Raw genomic sequence first — 21071 nt, forward strand, 5'->3', positions numbered from 1 at the left:
ATAACATCATTATTTTAACTCCTTTTCTAGTCATATTTTTATTTTTATCTCATTTTGCTAATATGATGTGGCAGCTTGAGCTAAAATACATTCACGTTAGGCTATACGATGATTATAGCTGACTGACTAACCCATTTTTCTTCGTAGAATTTTGAACAGGAGAAAAATGTTTGGTGTGAACTGCTTACTTGATTTCCATATAGTTACTTCAATCCGTTGGTTGATTTATATCGTTTAATTACTCACTCGCAGTAATTGTTATACAATGTAAGTTATGTGTTTTATCATGAAACCACCAAAATGTAATTGCTTGTAGGATAATGTAAGGATGATTAAATGATATGTACTAGTTTATGGATAGTAACTTCGTATTTAGTGATCGTTTTTCTAAAATCTCAAAAGTGACTTTTAGAACTTAGTTTAATCCTTATTACGTTACTTTGTTGTTTTGGTATTGAATTGAAGCAAAAAGAAATCGAATTCCATTCTTTTCGGGTGACGTATTTTCACTAAACTGTTTGAAATAATGTATTTTTGGTAAAGTAACTGGTTTATAATAAAAGTTTTACCCATCTAATTCAAGTCATTAGAATACTTTTTACGAAATTCCTAATTTATTCCTCAGTTACACTGAAACATTTTATTAATTGTTTATCACATGAAAACGAAGCATTTTATATGACGAGTTCACTACAATTTCTCAGTGCCTCTCGATTAGAAGTCACTTCATATTGTCTGGTTTTATTCAAACCTTCATGTTTGCATAGTTCAGAAAATTTCATGTAACTGGATCCTTGTAGTTACACTAAAAGCATGAAGTTGCCAGTGTTTTATTATTTCACTCCTATCCATATCTTAAGTTTTGTATGAATGATGTGGAAACTTATTATTGATATAATATTCCACACCTGAACACGATTTCTAGTCGATATGTGATCAATACGAACTAATCAGAATATGATCACCTGGGTATTGTTTCTTCAAAATGTATACCGTGTCAAATATATGTGATAGGGAAGAATTAAAAATCTAAAATAAAATAGAAACAATGACTAGAATTAACTCATTTAAAAATGTATTAGTGTCATTCATCATAAAAAGTGTAACCTAGAACTAAATACATAAACATATACTTGATATATGATATATGGGTTCGAGTCCCAGAGTGAACATCAACTCTGAGATGTAGGTACAACCAGCTGACGAGTCCCAAATAGGTCGAAACGCGCGTCCTGGATTCCACTGCTAACCACTATCCATCTCTACTTACCATGCTTGTGAATTTAGGCTATATCGAGGCAATACGCACAGTATGCACATATTTCAATTAGAGACTGACCAGTTGCAGTCCTAACACATCGATGGGAAGATTCAAAACAAACAATACAAAATGAATTTAAACTTCACCCCATCGCACAAGCAAGTGGCTATCAGGACTCAGTGGCCGAGTGGATAACGCGATGGCGTTTGAAGCGAGGGTACTGGGTTCAAGTTCGAGAGTGAACATCAACTCTTCAGGTACATCCGGCTGACGAGCCCCAAATAGGACGAAACGCGCGTCAAACTGGATTCCACTGCTAACCACTATCCATCTCTGCTTACTATGAGTCACATTGTTTGATATTTTAAATTCTTGATTTTTGATGTCAATGAAGTGTGACAACATCATTCAAATCTATGGTTAATGACAGAATAATTTCGAACTGTTATCATTCTGTTACAACTAGTCGAACTAATGTAACTTTTTTTTGTTACATGTTTTCAGCTCGATATACCAAGGGATTTCTAAATACACGCAAAAACTATCGGATTTCCAATGTCATTCAATCTTCATCAATCCCACTATACATCTGTAATGGAAAATAGAACATAAATCCATCTCTTATTACTTTAGATAAAAACAACCAGTAGAAATTCTGCCAAAATCTTACTCCCATCTAAGTCATATTCTAATAAACATTGTAAGTGTAAATTAATTGTAGCAGACACCATGGGTGATGTACATTCATTTCAATATGTGAATGGATTAAAGGTAAATGGTGAAAAGAATAAGACGTTGTTATAATTAATATATATTACTTTATTAAATTCTAATAGCATACGAAATTTACTGTTGAATCACCAATTACTTGTATTGATATTGGAACATATCAAAATAATGAAAAACAACGTATCATTGTTTGTCATAATTTTAATATATCTGGATTTACGCCGAAAGGAAAACAAATTTTTGAACATCATTCAAATATTCAAGGTCATGTGGATTCAATGTGTGTTAATGAGTTAAAACAAATAATCGTGGCTTGTTTTTTCTCTTCGAATTGTTTAGATTTATACAATCTACTAATATTTATTATACTGTAGGATGTATGTATCAACAATTAACCAATTTTAAAGATACTGAATTTCTTTTACTACCTGATATTATTACAAGTATATATGTGATCAAAAATGATGCTATATGTTCAATACCTCTTGTTGTTCTTGCTTGTAAAGATAAATTAATACGCATTTTGAAAGTAAGTGAGATCTTTAAATTTTTCTATTATTCCATAGTTGAAAGTATGAGTCAATTGTACCCCTGAGTCTAGGTCGGACTAGACCTTGTAAAACGACGGCCAGTCCAGTGTGCTGGAAAGGGACTCCTCAGTGGTGCGCATCCACGATCCCGCGTCGCGAGACTCGAACCCGGGACGTACCAGTCTCGCGCCAAAGCACTTAACTGACAGACCAAACCATCCAGCTCAGAGAACAAAACTCCATGATGACCATTCACCTGAGCTACAAATCTTCTCCACTATATCTAAATTATCATAAGGGGTTTTGTGTGCACATTTTAGTAATTTTATAGTTGAAACCATGAGTTAATCGAAGCTAGACCAGTATGAAAAACCTGAAAGCACTGGACGGCCGTTTCGTTCTATTGTGGGACTCCTCAGCAGTGAGCATCTACGATCCTGACTGAAAGGTCCTGGGTTCTAATCTCGCCGTCCAGTGTTTCCAGGTTTTCCATGGTGGTCTAGTTTCAATTGACTCATGCTTTCAATTATGAAACATACTAAATCTCCACAAAACCCCTTCTGATAATTTTCTATTATGTTTCATAAGAACTTTGATACTACTGATTATTGTTTTATTTATTAGAATGGTGTATTGCTATGCGAATTGGAAATTTCTAGTTCACCAGTCTGTATAAATAGAGCTCATAAAAGTTATCCTTCAAATTATTTAATGTATGGGACGTCAGAAGGTTATTTTAGTCTTTTTCAAGTGACAAGGTAAATATTATCTTTGCTAACATATCTATAATTTAATTTGTATGAAAAGATTCTTAAAAAAGACATAATAGACTAAATAGATACATTTTAAATAAATTTTGTACTTTATATAAGAGACTGATCTTAGTTGTGTACTCTTTGAAAACTAGGGATATTTTACAGCTGTTTTGTCCAAGTATGAAAATTATCAGTGGCACTACACATCCATGACCCCACATGAGATGGAACATAGGATCCTTATTTCTCTCTACGAGGGTTCAAACTTTAGACTACTGAGTTAGCATCCAACGGTTTATTTTTCTAATTTCAATCAATTCGTGATTGATTATTTGATTGACTGGAGTTTTATTTATTATAATTAAATGTTCATTTTAGACAAATGTTTTAAAGTCTTAACGTTATATTGAAATGTATGAAATCAACCATATCAAATGATCAAGATAATCACTTCAATGACAAGCTTTGTCAATATAATTAAGAGAGCAAATATCAACTCTCTGTAATCTGCTGACCTAATGACTGCATAGCAACTGATAGAGTTGCAGATTCCTAGTTCAAACCTGTAATGAAAGAGGTGTGCACGAGAGTAAGAAGTCACAGGGTTTCTGTTTTTTAATGAATGTTGATAGTTTGAAATGGTAACTTTCGTTAAGTTTACCAATACCTCTGAAAACACTGCAGTATAAATAATTCAAGTTTGTCAATTTGTTTGGCTTATTGAATATATTATATCCCGTGATGCTAGAATAATGGTAGCACATTTACTTTTAGACCTGAACGTTATGAGTTCGATCTGTGTTGGTAGCTCACGAGTGTGGATACTAAATAAGTCATATATATAAGTACAAACCAACTTCTTATTGCTTTATACTTTTCGGTAGTTGGGTAGCTTAATTAAACTTTCTTCAAGGCAGACAATCTGGATAAATCTTCCACTCTGATAAGAAGCATTTCTTTCGGCCTACGTCAACTCATCCTAGTATTGATTACTTTTCCATGATTAGTTTTTATACAGATCTTGGCTCCTATGTAGCCACGTGGGTTTCTTGAATAATATTTACAAGATAAATATTCAACTTCGGTATTTTTCACATTCCGTCTTTAGTTTTGCAGTACCTCTGTAAAAGATATTTTTAGCAAATTAAATATATTTTCCAATAGTAACTAGGGTTGGAATTTAGAACTCTAATTTCGTTGTAGCTATTATCAATCTCAAATGGACGTACCTTGATCTTGGTGTTGATGCTCACAGTGAAACATGAATTTATTATCTAGCTCCAAAACTTATGATAGCTACCAACTTGTTTAAAGGTTACATACTATTATTCATTAGGATTTATGTTTTCGTGTTGTTAACATTCTGAGGTGTATTCAAGCAGTCTCGTTTGATATAACTATTAAACAAGCTAAATATGATCTTGACTCATTAGCTTAGTGGATAACTCAAAGTTCAAAGAAATAGGTGCTGGGTTTGTCAGTGGGATACAAGTACATTCAGCTGATGATACCTATACTGTAGGTTCCACTGTTAGAAACTAGTGTCATAATCATGTAACTGCAAGCAGTATTTATTAAGACATCCATTGAATGAACCGCTTATATCAACAGATACTGATAAAACACATTGTCGTGAATATTGACAACGAAAAGACAGAGATCATTACAAATAGTAATTTTATCGATTTAAGCCTCCCTGATAACAGTTTTTATTCCACACTTTATAATTATCAGTACTATTATTGTCATTGTTTTGTTCAGTGAAAATGTCACAAGGATATGGGAAGCTTCATCAAAATTTGGTACCAATGAAATTCTCTCACTGGAACATTATGATATGTTGAATTATGTTGATAACAACAGCAATAGCAATGATGATGATGATAATGAAAATACTGAGGATATACTAATTGTTGCTTTTACAAATGGAAGAATCGAACTATATAAATATGATCAGTATAAATATCCATTACTGATGTATGAAACGGTGAGTGATAGATACGTTAAATAGTTTTATGGAGATTATTAATATATTGGGAGTTTGGTAACAGAGGAACCTTTCATCAAGAACTGATATTATCTTCAGAAGCGTTCAAAACTAGACTGCATCGGACGGATGTTTTTTCCTTAAATTAAATAGATGTCTTCAGTAGCACTCAATCATGGCTTCAAAATATGAGATCAAACTCATAACTTTCAAATCCTGGTGATAAGATGTAAGCGAGAGGTCAAGAAATTACTGGCCTCTGATATTCTGTGGAGATCTTGATATATGTATCAGATAGTTTTTATAATTGAAAATATAATTTGTTGAATACTTGTTTATCGATTCATGATATCGTGCTTCCTGTATAATTTAAGGGTTTTGGGTTTGATTTCCAGTGAAGTTATGGATGCGCACTGCTGAGGAGTTCAATACTGGGACGATACAGATGTTTAGTGCTTCTTGGTTTTCAATGGTGACCTAAGATCTGTCCTTGATGTAAACTATGAAAACTAAGTAATTATCGATGAACACAAAATACAGTGAAGAATGGATTGAGGGTCAGCGAATAGAATTCAAAAAAATTAGTCCCTTTGATAAACTTTGACAATAGAATTCACATAAACTAAATTAATGTTACAAAAATTCACCTTAAAACTATATTGTGATACCGTTCATACCAATTTATGTTTGTAGATTTCATATCCTCAATAGAATGCTGATGTACCCTATGAGATTCAAACCCAGTTTCGTGGCCTGGGATGTTGTCACTGTCTATAACGATTGTAACGATTCGGCTAATTGGTAAACGTACTCGAATGTACGTAGCTTGTTGAACTGTTAATTTGTACACAGAATTCTAACCGAATAGTTTTCGAAAAATTAAAAAAACTAACCGACTGAGTGTATATGCATATACATATTAGACATTCAAGACAGTTATTGTTGATAGACAATTATTCAACCCAAATATCATGACCTCGAGCTAATTATCAGTTGTTAAATGACTAAACATGGTTGAAAATAAGTGTCAGAGGAAAAACTAACCAATGATTATTTTCATTCCTGCCTTTCTTAACTATATTTTCGCTGTTGACACTACTAGTCGGTCTAAGCTAAATCACCATTGAAAATCTGGGAGCACTTGATGGCCTAGTATTGAAATGCTTAGCAGTGCGCATTCTTGGCCCCACACGCGAGAATGGAACTCAGGACCTTCGGTCGCGCACTAAAGCTTCACTTCTAGACCCCCTAATCGGCATCCAGCGGTGTTAATGTCTAACCACAACCAATCCACGATCTTGCGCAACCATTTACTGATCATTGATTAGTGACATGTGCCAAGTTGTCTCGTTCTCAACGTTTATCAAATTTTATCGACGAATTTTCCAAGTGTATGAAGATTACAACAGCGTCTTATGGGAGAGGACAAACTAGCTTCCGGCTGAAGAGGAAATTAGGAAAAGACGTTGGAAGTGGATAGGAAATACATTAAGGAAATCACCAATGTGCATTACAAGGCAATCCCTAACTTGGAATCCGAAAGGGAAGCGGAAAAGCAGAAGGCCAAAGAACACATTACGCCGGGAAATAGAAGCAGATATGAAAAGGATGAATGTTAACTGGAAAGAACTGGAAAGGAAGGCTCAGGACAGAGTTGGATGGAGAATGCTGGTGAGCGGCGTATGCTCCTCGACGAGGGGTAACAGGCGTAAGTAAAGTAAGTAATGAAGATCACAGTGAAATTTGTTTGATATAAAGTGACTAAAAGCAATAGACATAAAACCTTGGTTCTCTTAAGCTAGATATTACTCATCAGCAAAAGTTACTTACAGTTATTGAGAAAAACGGATACGTCCCAAAACAATGTCATTCGGTAACAAATTCATCCAATGGTCTTTGTGTTACTTTGGAAACTACCCAGGAATGTCATTTTGAATTCATCCTCTTTGAAGACTATATATTCTTTTAGTCCCATAGTAAAACGTATGTAGATGTCATATTTACACTAAATTTCGTATTCTTTTACCTAGAACTTAAATGTCCCATCTACTTTTTTCACGTTTTAGAATGTAAATTATCATCTAACATCCGTGATAGCTGGTCGATTTTCTAATGTAAATTATCCGGAACTTTTATGCATAACATATACTGGTATGTTTTATTTTTATGCAAATAATAAGGAAATCTATTCAATCCCTTGTTCCGTTATGATCTTAACCCCCTAGTTCTCCAAACCCATTACACTATCTTCTTCTTTTGTACTCAACTATACTTTTATCCTTAACCTACTTATTTCGTTCTCCATGTCTTACTTGATTACATTTCACTTCGGTTTCTAAATTTTGTCTTATCATGTTGCACAACTATTTTTCATTTTTATTTATTTTATTTTTATTTAAACACATAAGTATTGGTTCAAGGAAGCACCAGATGCATATGCGCCGCACAAAACTCATTCGATTTGTGTCAGGGCTGTGATACTGCTCAGGTGCCCAAACTGAAGCAGGTGGTTATCTTAGGGTAACATACCCGGAGCCTTTGACCTGAAGGTCTGATCCACAAGGCAGTGGGGCATCGTGAGGAGATGCAGTCCCATGATTGCCGGTGACCAACAATTGGTTCATACGCCATTCGTTTCTTCAGGATACTGTAGCCCATGTGTACCATTGGTTTGTAATCAGTGTTTTCCAACTCCCCTATGTGGATCTTCAATATCCATCAACCCGGTTAAAGCGCCGGTTATTCACTTTTCGTCCTCTCAATTTCGTAAATAACATCTACGCCGCGAGAAGGCAGTGAGTAGGACTTCCATGGTAGAGGCTATATACGCGTATCCATTATGAGAGCATTTCGAGAGAGAGAGAGAGCGGACTCTCCCCACTCTTGGCCGTACCAAGGCCCTATTTTTCATAATTTACGGTCTTTTTCAAAACCTTGCGATGTTGTTCATAAACATGCAAGTTCTCATCAATTACATTTTCAGTGTATTTTGATAAGAATAAAATTTTATTCCTTTCCCGTTACTGTACTCAGTAAATTCCTATTGCTGTTGAAAAAAAACATGTCACTGACTGTCGAATTGAGAGTTAAACAGTATTCATTTATGTTTGTTTAGCTCTGTGCATAAATTTCCTCAAAAGAGAGAACTATTTCACTGTAACAAACTAGAAATTTGTATTCCAAGCATTCAAGTATGGCCTGACAAATCATTTTTGTACTACGATTATACTACTTGCAAATATAATAGTAGTCAAATTAGTAATCTACACTTTCATGACTTGTTTCTCAAGGTTTGATTTTTGGTTTAACTACACAACCAATCAGAAAAGAAATATCCTTAGACCAACCTGACCCAATGGAACTTCAATTTATGTCAAAAATGGATAAATTAAAGTGAGTTAGCAGTTGCTGTGATGGTTGGCTTCTGTGTTTCCTGTTATTCCCGCACTTTCATCTCTGACATTAAGAATATTCCGTATTAGGTTAGAGCAGTAGAGAGTTTGTAGATATTTTTACTTAGAAAAATGACTTGAAAGGGGTTTATAATTAGATCACGAAGTTTGGTTCATGAATGGTTAAACAAAGTCTATTATATAGCTAATTTTTGTTACATTTAGCCAATAGTGGTCATGTGGTGAAGATAACCATGGCGTTCAATGTCAGTTACGGTAATCCAGGGAGTTCTTTTTACCGGGTTCTGATATAACGATTGGTTTAAAGTATTTTTCTCACTATCAGGTATACTAAGACAATACGTTAATACGATAATGGAGCCGTTTACGTCATATTAGACTCAGGATTCACAACCCAGAATAGAGAACCAGATTAACACTAAATAATACTCTATTGAACAGTTACAGGTAATTACACTCAATAGGTTCTGAGTAGAAATGTGTAACAAGACGGGAAATTACATATTTAATGGTCAGTAGGTAATGTCCGTTAGTCAGCGCTCAATGATCAGTCATATTTTCATCTCACTACTGCACATTAGGTTCCAAACCATCTTCTACTGTAACCAGAAGGAGCTATGAACTATCTTCACTTTTGAAATAGATGTAAAATTTCAATCATATGCCAGAACTTGGTTGTATTTAATTAGGAGAAGCGAAAAATGCTTTTACTAATCTTTGAAGATAATTAATTAAAAAGTCACTTTGGATGACGATTTTATGCCTAGTAGATATTTTGTTACTTTATTCTTGTTTTTTTTTTAATGGTAATGTCTTAATCTTAAAGCTGGGTGACACGGTATCAAATTCCTTAGGAAGCTTCAGTTTTATGATAATTGTGTGAAAGACTTTCTGATGATGAACAAGTGGCACAAAACGTAGGTCAGGAAGGGTTTTCGATCGACTACGTTTAGCCACCTGACGTCTTGACATAGAGCATATGGTGCCAAGTCACTCAGACTAGTAGCTACAATTCAAGTTAATCAATGAAATCCTATCAGTACGTAAAGGGCTGGATAGACATGGCATTGGTTACTATAGTTGACCAATTAATCATGATCCTAGTTTTGTGGAGGACATAAAGTTTGCGTTGCAAAGTTTGTAAACTACATTCCGAAAATGATTTCCCCTGAGATCACTTTTATGAGTAAATTTCTTTGACTAAACAAGTGTTTATTAAGTTGACCCTAGAAACATGCAGACTGAAACCACAAAATTGTTTTTTTTTCCACAAAATTGAAGACAAAGTCATTCTTTGAAAATACTCTCTAATTATATCAAATCAGTTATATTATTTTCCATTTCTATTGTTACAATAAATCCCTGGAGAAATTTAGATGTCGGGTGTCAGTTATTGTGTAAAGAAAACAGATAATGTTTATTGATAAGTAACCGAACTAAGATAAATTACCAAGGTGCGATTGACTTTAGTTAGTGATGAAAGGGTAATTATTGTTTGAAAACTAGCTAGTGTGTGTCCGTAACTAACTATTTTAGTAGAATGATTTGCGTAATTATTGAACAAACCATTGTAATTTATCCTTCAAGGAGTTAATGAGGTGAGACTATAATTTATGGACGACCTTTGAGTGACGCTCAACTGATTTTGAGAGTGCCCACCTAATAACCAGAACGAAATGAGGGTTATAAACCAGTGTGAAGAATCATAATTATGATTTAAAGCGGATGATTAAGTTTAGGAATTAGATTTAGCGTTTCTCCATCACGAACTGATATCAGCTATAATGCTAAAACTATATTTAACCAAATGTTTAAGTGAATTTCGCGCCAAAATCGGAGAACTGTTATCTTGTACCTGATTGGTTCGTTCATAAATTACAATCTCGCCGCTAACGCTTTTTTAACTAAAATTTATTATAATTTCAATAGTTGAAATCATGAGTCAATTGAAGCTAGACCACCATGGAAAACCTAAAAGCACTGGATGGCCGTTTCGTCCTACTGTGTGTTGGGGGTGTCAAATCCCCAGAACTTACTCGGTAAATGGCTTAATTTTGTAATTCTATTTTGAAAATTTGAATTTCTTTGTTTTCGCGCCAAAAGCGCTCTTTTCACCTTCGGGTCGAATTTCCCTCTTGTAAAATATCTTAACGCTATTTGTCCATTGTTTCTTTGAGTGTGTTATTTTGTAATACTACCCAAGGACAATTCATTGCTGTATATATACGTTTGGTTTTTATCCCTTATGATTGTTTTGCTTCTGGCTGCTACGGAATATATTTTCCCCGCTTCCAACGGCAAGACTAAACTATATGGACGAGCCAGTCAGAAGCTTTCGCGGGTTTTCAAGGTCATGGCGCTAAGTTCGGTACCTGATGCTTACGTACGGTCGGTTCACAACGGATTTTAGAGAAGACGTTATAATTTAGCGTGTACAAGAGAAGTGATCATAAGATTTTAGCGCGAAATTCAATTATCCATTTGTATAAATAGAGTTTTGGCATTATAGCTGATGTCGTGATGAAAACTTTAAACCATAACCTTAACTCTAACCCTAAACTATACCAACATACCAACAACATTGAAGCTATGTGGTCGAGGCCAAAAGAATTTTTGAGACCTTATCATGGTTCCAGAGGTCGACTACTATGGAGCCACATGGATAAGTTCCTGTACCGTATGCACTATGATTTTAGAACTTCTGGACCTATATCTAACCTTGATAAGTTTTTGAGTCATGTAAAAGAACACTATCCCCTTTAATTTTTTAGTTTTGTATAATATATTTTTACTGTATACTAACTGTCTTCTGATTGGCTAATATTTCTCAAGGTCATTTAAGATTCGTTCAAAGGTCATCCATAAAGTTTAGTCTCGCCGTCTTTGTTCCGTTCGCTAACTAGTGAATTCGAAACGCTTCAGATATAACACTGGGACTCATCAGCAGTGCACATCCGAGATCCCGCCACGCAAGATTCGAACCCAGGGCCTATCAGTCTCACTCATGAGCGTTTAACCTCTAGACCACTAAGCCTGCCGGCATCCAACGGTGTTAATATCTAACTCCAACCTAATTTAACTGTTCATTATTCATAATGAATATATAAATGGTTTTTCAATTGTATGTTGTTCAATGTTTATTTTTCTTTATTTTTGTTTTAATTATCAAATAGTGAAGAAATTTCAAATCTAGAAAATCAACTACAGTTAATGAAATTAAAACAAGACCAAATTGAAAAACAACAAATTCATTTAATTCCATTAGAATTAATTTATAAATTTTATTTAAATAAACAATTATTTATTTATTGTTTAAATATAGAAACCCAATTACCAATTGATCATATATTAATACAAAGTGATTGTCAAATTGATTTATTCAATATTGAAGAGAATACAGCTGTGAATAGTTTAAGTGAATGTAAAAAAGGTGTAAGTGTTCATATATTACTTATTTACTTACTTACTTACGCCTGTTACTCCCAATGGAGCATAGGCCGCCGACCAGCATTCTCCAACCCACTATCTCCTGGGCCTTCTTTTCTAGTTCTATCCAGTTTCCGTTCTTTTTTTTATGTCTGTCTCTATTTCTCAGTGTAATGTGTTTTTTGGTCTTCCTTTTCTCCTTTGGCCTTCAGGATTCCATGTGAGGGCTTGCCTTGTGACACAGTTGGGTGATTTCCTCAAAGTGTGTCCAATCCACTTCCAGCGCTTCTTCCTGATTTCTTCTACCACTGGAATCTGGTTTGTTGTCTCCCACAGTAGAATGTTGCTGATAGTGTCTGGTCGACGGATCCGAAGTATCTTGCGTAGATAACTGTTAATAAACAAATGTATCTTGTCGATGATGGCTTTTGTAGTTCTCCACGTCTCCGCAAGTGTTCATATATATGTATATATAAATATTTCAATGTATATTATCAAGCTCTTTGTTTTATAACTAACTGTGATAACTTGTGGCCTAGTCGATGACTTGGTAACGTATATCGGGATAAGGCCGCCAATCAGAGAGCAGCGAATTATCGATTGGAATAGTAACACACGGAAATCTGTACGAGTAGTCTAGAGTACTTGTCGGTCCTGCTTTCTGCCTAGCCCAGCCAGTTAAGTCCAGAGCATCAATAAAAGCTTCTGTGGTAACAGTCATTATATTTCAAACATACTGAGTTTATATAACAATCAACACAGCCAACACGTCCCACCAGAGCACTCCTCTTTACATCAGGTTCCTGCACCAGACCTCTCTAACTAGCTCCTCTCCCGGCCCCACAACGGTGTCTGCAGAACCTCACCCTCTCCGCCTCTAGTTTGGGAACCACACTAAATGTAGTGAATGAACACTGAGGTGGGAAAGATCAATTTATTGTTTAATGTACAACCACACAGTGGTTTACTAAAATCTGAAAATCATACATCAAATATATCATTTGCACACCTTCGAATTGTCTCTAACAAGCTTCACCGTCCTTTTATTTCTGTTGCCATCTTGATTGCTTTCAGCTTCCTTCGCTTTATTTCAGTCTTCTCAACCTTCTGCTCTCAAACACTCCACTTCCAACTGGTGCTGCATGCTGCATATATCTGTTAACGTAACTCGCATGCCCCACAATATCACTGACCAATCGCTTAAAATGTTGATTTATATTTTTAACCACATGTTCATTCTCTTCTACTTGATTCTGATTAGGACGGGAATGCATTATTGACAACTTATCGGTGCCAAGTGAATACAACACGGTTTGACATTCAATTTCGTACAGTTGAAGGTCATTACGGTTATGTATCTGTGTATGTAGTACCAAAAATAAATTTATCAACTATGGTCGCATGTAAATGTATTAAGTTATTAATACATCCGTTATCATTACATTGTCTAACTCATCATATAGAAGATGAACCGTTAAAAAGGTGAGTTTACTGTTTTACTGGAATGATTGGTATGGTCTAATGGATTTGTTTATTCACTGAATTAACCCCCGAAATCTCTTGTAGACTTAAAATTTCAGGGGAAAAATCACTGACCAACTGATTGAATTTACACTTTCGAGAATCCAATCTCTGATTTTTATACTTATGATTAAATGTCAAAAGGTTGACCAAGGTCAAAAATGAATGTTACCAAAAAAACAATGAGACTAAACTTCTACCAGTCATATTATAGTTGATATTACTAATGAAGCATGGATTTGTTTGTTATATATGATATTGATATTTTGACAATGTAATTTGATATAATATGTGATGAGGAATAATTAAATGGGCTTTAACTAGTAGATTGTGCAGTATGAGCTTCCCTCCATTTCTTGTTTTGATTTTGAGCTGTTGAATAGTGTGCCAATGGTCCTCATATATCTCGTTCGATTTGCGTGAGGGCTGTGATACTGCCCAGGTGCCCAGACCGAAGCAGGTAGTTTTCTTAAGGGGCCACACCCCGAGCCTTTGACCTAAAGGTCTGATCCACAGGGCAGTGGAGCACCGTAAGATAACCGGTAACCAACGATTGGTTCATACGCCAATTGGTCCCTCAGGATACTGGAGTGCATGTGCACCATTTGTTTGGAATCAGGGTTTTCCAACTCTCCTAGGTGGAGTCACTGTGTCCACCAACCCGGTTAAGGTGCCGGACATTCGCTTTTCGTCCTCTCAATTTCGTAAACAACACACGTGGTGCGAGAAGGCAATGAGTAGGACTTCCCTGGTAGAGGCTATATGCGCGTGGCCATGTGAGAGCATTTCGAGAGGGAGAGTGTGGTCAAATGATTTATTCAACATTTCCCAGTTTTTCCAATGAGCTATTCATATTGTTTATTGATTCAACTTAATGTACACACATAATCTGATCCTAATTTTGTCTAACACGAGATACCTAGGGAGTTTTTTTCTTATTTTTATTCCATTAATAGACACTGGAACAGTTTACAACTAACTGGAAATTTTTCTTTAACGGAAATGCATAATTGGTTATCTATGTGTTTACCTGAAACACCTGAAAGGCCTACATTAATTAAATCGGGTACATCTCAAGCTAAGAATAATGACAATCAAAATATTGAAGAATTTGCTCAACTGTTCTATAAATCAATCTATCTTAAAAGTCAATTGAAATGCATTTATGCAAAAGGTTATGCTAATCTCCAATCGGACAATCTCACTACAATTGCTATATTGAAAGATGTCTTAACTAAAGAAGCTACTAGAAAGAAAATTCAATTAACAATTAACTTAGGTATTATATATTATCTTATTATCAAATTTGGAAGTTGAATTATCTTGTGCTTAATTATTCGGTGATAAGTTATTTGGTATAACTATAAAAGGCTAAAGTTATGGTAAAATAAGTTTTACAAAACGTTTAAACTACTTGTCTGATGTTTAAGTAGTTAAATCGTACCAACTAATTGATAACAATGTGGCACATTTCTCTTATTAGAAACTTTCGTGAGCTTTTTTTAAAAAAGGTGAATTCAGATTTAATCGATCTCTTATCATTTCAATCACTTCATATAGTTCCTTTTCATAGTAAACGAAAATTTTCATTTTATTTGTGTATATAATGTTATCGCTACTTCGAAAGTAAGCTATGAATATTGTCAGAAGGGGTTTTGTGGAGATTTGGTATTTTCATAGTTGAAAGCGTGAGTCAACTCGCGAGATTCGAACCCAGGACCTGCCAGTCTCGAGCCAATGCACTATCGGTTAAGTGCTCTGGCTGAAGACTGGTAGGTCCTGGGTTCAAATCTCGCGAGTGCGGAATCGTGGATGCGCACTGCTGAGGAGTTCCATAATAGGACGAAACGGCCGTCCAGTACTTCCAGGTTTTCCATGGCGGCCTAGCTTCAACTGACTCACGCTTTCAACTATGAATATTGTATTAAATTCCATACAAAATTCAATTAACTGATTAGTAAAATCTAGATTATCGTATTCCGTGAACATATGAAATTTTCGTATCATTTAGTATTGATCGTTATTCTATAGTTGTAGAGACCTAATATCTAGGATGAAGTTTTACTTATTCATAAGTCAAAGTGTACCTCGTTTGGAACTTAAAGTATCTTTCTTCAAAACCACTCAACAACAGTTTACTATTGTTACGTACCATACAGATTTAATTTATAGCAAGTCAAATAGATTCTAGATGGGAAATTACCAAGGATCATGCAACATTGAAAAGTTTTTGTTATCTCTTTATTTGGAACTTCTTAAAAGTGAAATCCTCTTGGTAATCAGGTTAGTGACGTTTGGATATTTCAACAAGTGTGTTACATGTAGACCACTGTATTGTAATTCAGTGAGCTAAGCTACGAGCTTCATTCAGTTCCTAGATATAACGCGACAGTTTTGGGAGCTATAATGTATTACACAGATATGTCTTCAGCTGTTTTGTCTTAGTCTGGGACTGGGACTCCTCTGTGACAGTGATCATTCTTGATCCCACATGAGATGGAACCCAGTAACATCAGATCTCTTGTTGAAAGTTTAACTTTTGATATACTAAGCGGGTATCCAAGATTGCACATCCATATTTCTGATCAACTGATCTATTTTTAAAAAACGACATGGTTGGTAGCGATTATTAGATCAACTGCAGAGAAAAGGATATCTAATAAGGAACCGTAAGTAATAGTATTAGTTGGATGAACTAGATATAACAACCTTACACAGTAATATAGACACATATTCACTAATGCATTTGTTTTAACTGAGATAAGAAATAGAAATGGGAAACTTTGAGAGTTATTCTTCACTATGAAGCAGTATATACAACTTTTACTCTGTTTTTATATGCATCCGCGAATTTGTAGTACATTCGTTTTCCAATATCCAATATGTTCATAGTATCAAGCATTTTTGTACATGTTTCTGTTCACTTTGTTGGTGAATACTGAATATAAGAGCATAATTTTCACTGAAGATTTCGCTTTATGCTCTAATTTGCTTTTTTTTCATCAGGTAAGTTGGGGTGCACTTCAGTGGCGTATTCATAGAGGGATGATATGTATATAGCTTTAGGTGGTTCAAATGAAATCTCCATTGAAAATTATGCTCTTATATGCAGCATTTATCCACTAAGTGAATCGTAATATGATTGGAAATGATGAATATTACACGTGTATTAAATATTGGTTGACCGTAGACCTTTTTAATAAACGATTGTTTCTTGCTATTTTGATGTCCCCCGTCTCCTTAATCATAAGCTACCATTTCATTTCCTATTAGTTGTCACAACTTTTTACGTCGTACCAAGACAGGAATTAGTTCACTTAATTATTAGCTGTTTATTTAAGCTGTATGAGAAATTGTGAAATTTCAGGTTGAAATCTGTAAAACAATCATTAAAAATTATAGGTAAAAGTGGATGGTGGCTACTAGTGGAATCTAGGACACGTGTTTCGTTTTATTTAGGACCGGTCATTTGGATGTACTTGCATCCTAGAGTTAACGTTTATTCCAGAATTCGAACCTAGTCCATTTTGCTTGAAATGACATCGTGTTACGCAATCTTATTCGAATTTATTATTTATTTATATATCCTTTCCATACATTTCCTACTACTGAACTGTTATTTCGTATAGTTTATTTGACAATACTATTGGAATTCAGTCAGTGAGTCTGCTACAACGTAGGACTTGGCACACAAGTCAGTCAGCTACAACGTATTCGTTCTTCTACTTTGATCAAGTTATTGCTAATATGATCTTTATGTAAAATGAAACAAGGTTCATGGTGCCTCATAACTTTTTAAAGTTGTCTAACTATGAAAAATAGTAAATCTCCACAAAATCTCTTCTGATAAGATCTAATTGTTATAGATAGTGTACAACTTGTGGTAAATGTTTATCAATACCAGTGAATACATTTCTTATTAGAACAAGTATAAAACATTAACAAGGTCAAATTTATATCAGTCTGCATAATAATAGTATAAATGGTGGTAAAACAAAAACCCAGTAATAATGAGCACAGTTTGTAGTAGTAATGTAGTGTGGTCTACTTATATCCATATAAATAGTATATAGTGTTGATCAAACATAGAATGTATTTCGGCAGAAGATCGATAAAGAACGAACAGGAATGAAACGCAATCGGTACGAAAATGCACGAACAATGAAATCAGAGAAGACGGACTGATATTTGAAGAAGGAACAGTTAACATTGAGACAATTGATTGTTATTTTTCAAATTAACTGTTCATTGTATAGTCAACAGAAATTAGTGAGATAGTCTGTAATTTGAGCTTAAATACTTCCGATTGTTCCCACCCATGTTCTTGTTCATTACAGTAAGAAGCATAAAATAATGCTAGAATACAAGATTGGGAAAAGTGTATCTTAAAAAAATGACTACATCTGAGTTACTGTGATCTATTTTCAATTATATCACTTAAAGCCTCCAAACATAGACCTCAACGAGAAAGATTACATCTATCGACACAGTTTGGGCCGTCAACAAATGAATTCATTAACTAATGTTACGTTTTGGATTGTACACTTTTGGCTTTTTCCCGATTTCTACTGTTGCGCAAACAAACTATTAAATATATGAGTAGACAATGGCTGGGATATACATAACATATGACCTAACCATATGAGTCAAGGAAAGTTTCTACTTTACCAAATAGTTTGTAATTTTTATTAATAACTATTATATCCCGTGGAGAATTATAAATGGTAACTTTGAGGACTATTTATGGACCAATGTGATATGTATATTTCCTATTGTATACTTGCTAAGTAACTAAACTATTCGTATTCGTGTCCCTTTTATTATAAGCTTTATTTTGACCTATAGACTATTATTATACGATTTACCATTCTTGAGTTATCCCCAGTCTATTGATTACTTTTCCCCCTATTCATAACCACATTTGACCAAATCTTGTACAAATGTTATTTTCTATTTTATGGTACGATGTGGTCTGTTTGGTTGTTATATAAACCCAGCATGTTTGAGTATAACGAGTCATATTGCAGAGGCTGTTCTTGGTGTTTGGGACTTAACTGGCTGGGCTAGGCAGATAGTAGGACTGATAAGTACTCAAGACTGCTCATACGGCTTTTGTGTAATCATTGCTCCGATCGATAATTCACTCCTCTCTGATTGGCGCGGATCATCACGTCATATATTAAAAGGGCTCGCATGCAAGCGACCTCAGTAATAATAACTCAAAAGTTTGAATATACGTGGTATATACACCGAAGATATCTAAGATTGATGATTAGCAGCTTAAGCATCATTACTTCTTACCTTCATAAACTATGTTTCGCAACTATATAGTTATGTAGATATATATGTAGTATCATTTTCCTTTGATAGACCGATGGACATCTAACCTGTACTACTGATAATAAAAGTATACTAAACATTAATCCTCATGAAAGATTCTTTTGTTTCGACTTTTTTTCTTTAGATATACAGATGGATAGTGCAGAATACATGTTAAGGATGATTGACACCAAATTGATTTATCTTAAAGAATTAGAAGAGAAAGTAAAATTAATCAAACCAATAACAGAGCTGATTACAAATGAAATTCAATCTATTAATGAAATCAATAGAAACCATTGTTTTTTAGAACAAATTACTAAAAGTGAAAATCCATTGCCAAATTTTTTACCATTAGAATATGCACAAATATGGCGGGATTCAGATAAATTAAAACAAGAATTCAAATATCAATCATGTCAGTTGAATAGATATTATGGTAAGATATTCCATTTTACTAATAAAAAACAAAACTCTTGACACTTAAGTTTCCTATATGAATTCACTTGAGTGCTGTTAGATGTATGAGGGCAGTTATCACTTCCCGGTTGCCCATACCGTGGAAGGATTCTTCTAGAGGTACCTGAAAAGGAAATTGGGTTATAAGTGGTCTTAATGACCTGAGAGCGTGACCGCAGTGCCCAAGGGACAACTGCTTGAGATCGGTCACACACGACCTTTTTGTGGGTAGTTTTTGTGTTAGCTCCGTAATTGTTGAGACCTTACCGCCGGAGACGGATATCCGTGGGATAAGGCGAGGTGTGCACTATTTTAGGGTCGAACTTTTCTAACCACACCCCTCCTTGTGGAAAGACAGCATCGCTGTTATACTGGTTGTCTGAAGGAAACACCTCACTGCAGTCACACCTCTGTACAATCAGCAGTACGACTTCGCCTTCGGACCTTGGGTTTGCTGCTTTTAGTCTTACCACTCTTCAACCGCTCTGTCTGGCATTGTAGGACCTTGAGGAACGATTGTTCCATCCAGTATAGCTCGATTGGTTCATCACGATAGGCAAGCCCAACCACCACGTCAAGGTAGCAGCGACGGTCTGGTGTTCATCTTGTTATGCTAACGAGGTGCGGCAACTTGGACCGATGCATAAATGTGCCTGGTCCTACGTTGTAGCTGACTGACTGACATACAAATTCACTATTGATCTAATGTGTACGGTGTAGTATCACTTATCTCATCAGAAATGATGAAATAACTACATCTATGTATATCACAATGATCTTGGTTCGCTGCAAATAGTTCCTTAACAATGTGTTGTTTATTTTTTTCTTTTCTCTTTTTTCAACTTTTAGAGTGTATTGTCAGTCTGTACATTGACAAATATCGTTTTCAAGGCAAAGATGTGAACTATAGAAAGAATGATTTACTTAAACTTTTGGAAAATTATAATTTGGATAAATTAATTGAATATTTTAACCAAGAACTATCTGTATAAGACTTGTTTTTTTTTGTTTGTTATTTTCTGATCGATACCTTCATATTTCAGAGCTTGTAATCATTAAATTTCATGGTAAATATACCAATTTCATACTGATTTAATTTGTTAATAAGTCACGTCCTGAAAATTTCGTCATAAGACTTGATCTACTAACAAGTAGTTTAAACAGTAATGTAAAAAAATAATAAGGGATCTTATGATCAATACCTATAGTTGTACTCAATTATGAGTTGGTCATATCTAAAAATAATGACCTGTCTTTTTCAGCTTATTACAGCAATAAACTAACCATTTACAGCTACTGTGATGTATTCTACTTATGTAGATAAAAGTAGTATATAAAACCAGTCAGAAGTGGAATACCTGACAGTGGAAAGAAAATTTTCTTTTCGATGAAATCATTTACTTTAGCTGTACATTCATATTTATAGTTATATGAAAAACATATGTCTATAGAAGGATAGAAAAGATTGCATCATAAATCTATTCGAGACTCTTATTATCAAGTGAGGTTACGCAATAATCAAAGGAGTAAGGAAGGAATATAAGGATGAAACTAATTTACGGATCAGATATCTCTTTGTAGCTTGTTCGTTTACACAATAATGATTGAATAAATTGTCGAGTGTCTGCAAAATCTACCTCAAAAAAATATAAGTATTGACCATACATTAAT

General features: G+C 34.7%; 2 protein-coding genes across 2 annotated transcripts; both read left to right on the plus strand.

Annotated features, from left to right (window-relative positions):
- Nucleotides 1–1990: 1990 nt before the first annotated feature.
- Smp_197740 (hypothetical protein) lies at nt 1991–2364 on the plus strand (the record flags this gene model as incomplete). Its single annotated transcript, XM_018791270.1, has 2 exons — nt 1991–2032; nt 2098–2364. The coding sequence occupies 2 exons, from the start codon at nt 1991–1993 to the stop codon at nt 2362–2364; spliced, it is 309 nt and encodes a 102-aa protein (XP_018645547.1).
- Nucleotides 2365–3893: 1529 nt separating this feature from the next.
- On the plus strand, nt 3894–20392 carry Smp_138120 (Bardet-Biedl syndrome 7-like protein; the record flags this gene model as incomplete). Its single annotated transcript, XM_018791271.1, has 9 exons — nt 3894–3916; nt 5037–5262; nt 7329–7413; nt 8553–8655; nt 11849–12107; nt 13363–13583; nt 14591–14901; nt 19087–19380; nt 20250–20392. The coding sequence occupies 9 exons, from the start codon at nt 3894–3896 to the stop codon at nt 20390–20392; spliced, it is 1665 nt and encodes a 554-aa protein (XP_018645548.1).
- Nucleotides 20393–21071: the final 679 nt, after the last annotated feature.

The sequence above is a fragment of the Schistosoma mansoni genome (genome assembly GCF_000237925.1).
Source record: "Schistosoma mansoni, WGS project CABG00000000 data, chromosome 3 unplaced supercontig 0124, strain Puerto Rico, whole genome shotgun sequence".
NCBI lineage: Eukaryota > Metazoa > Platyhelminthes > Trematoda > Strigeidida > Schistosomatidae > Schistosoma > Schistosoma mansoni.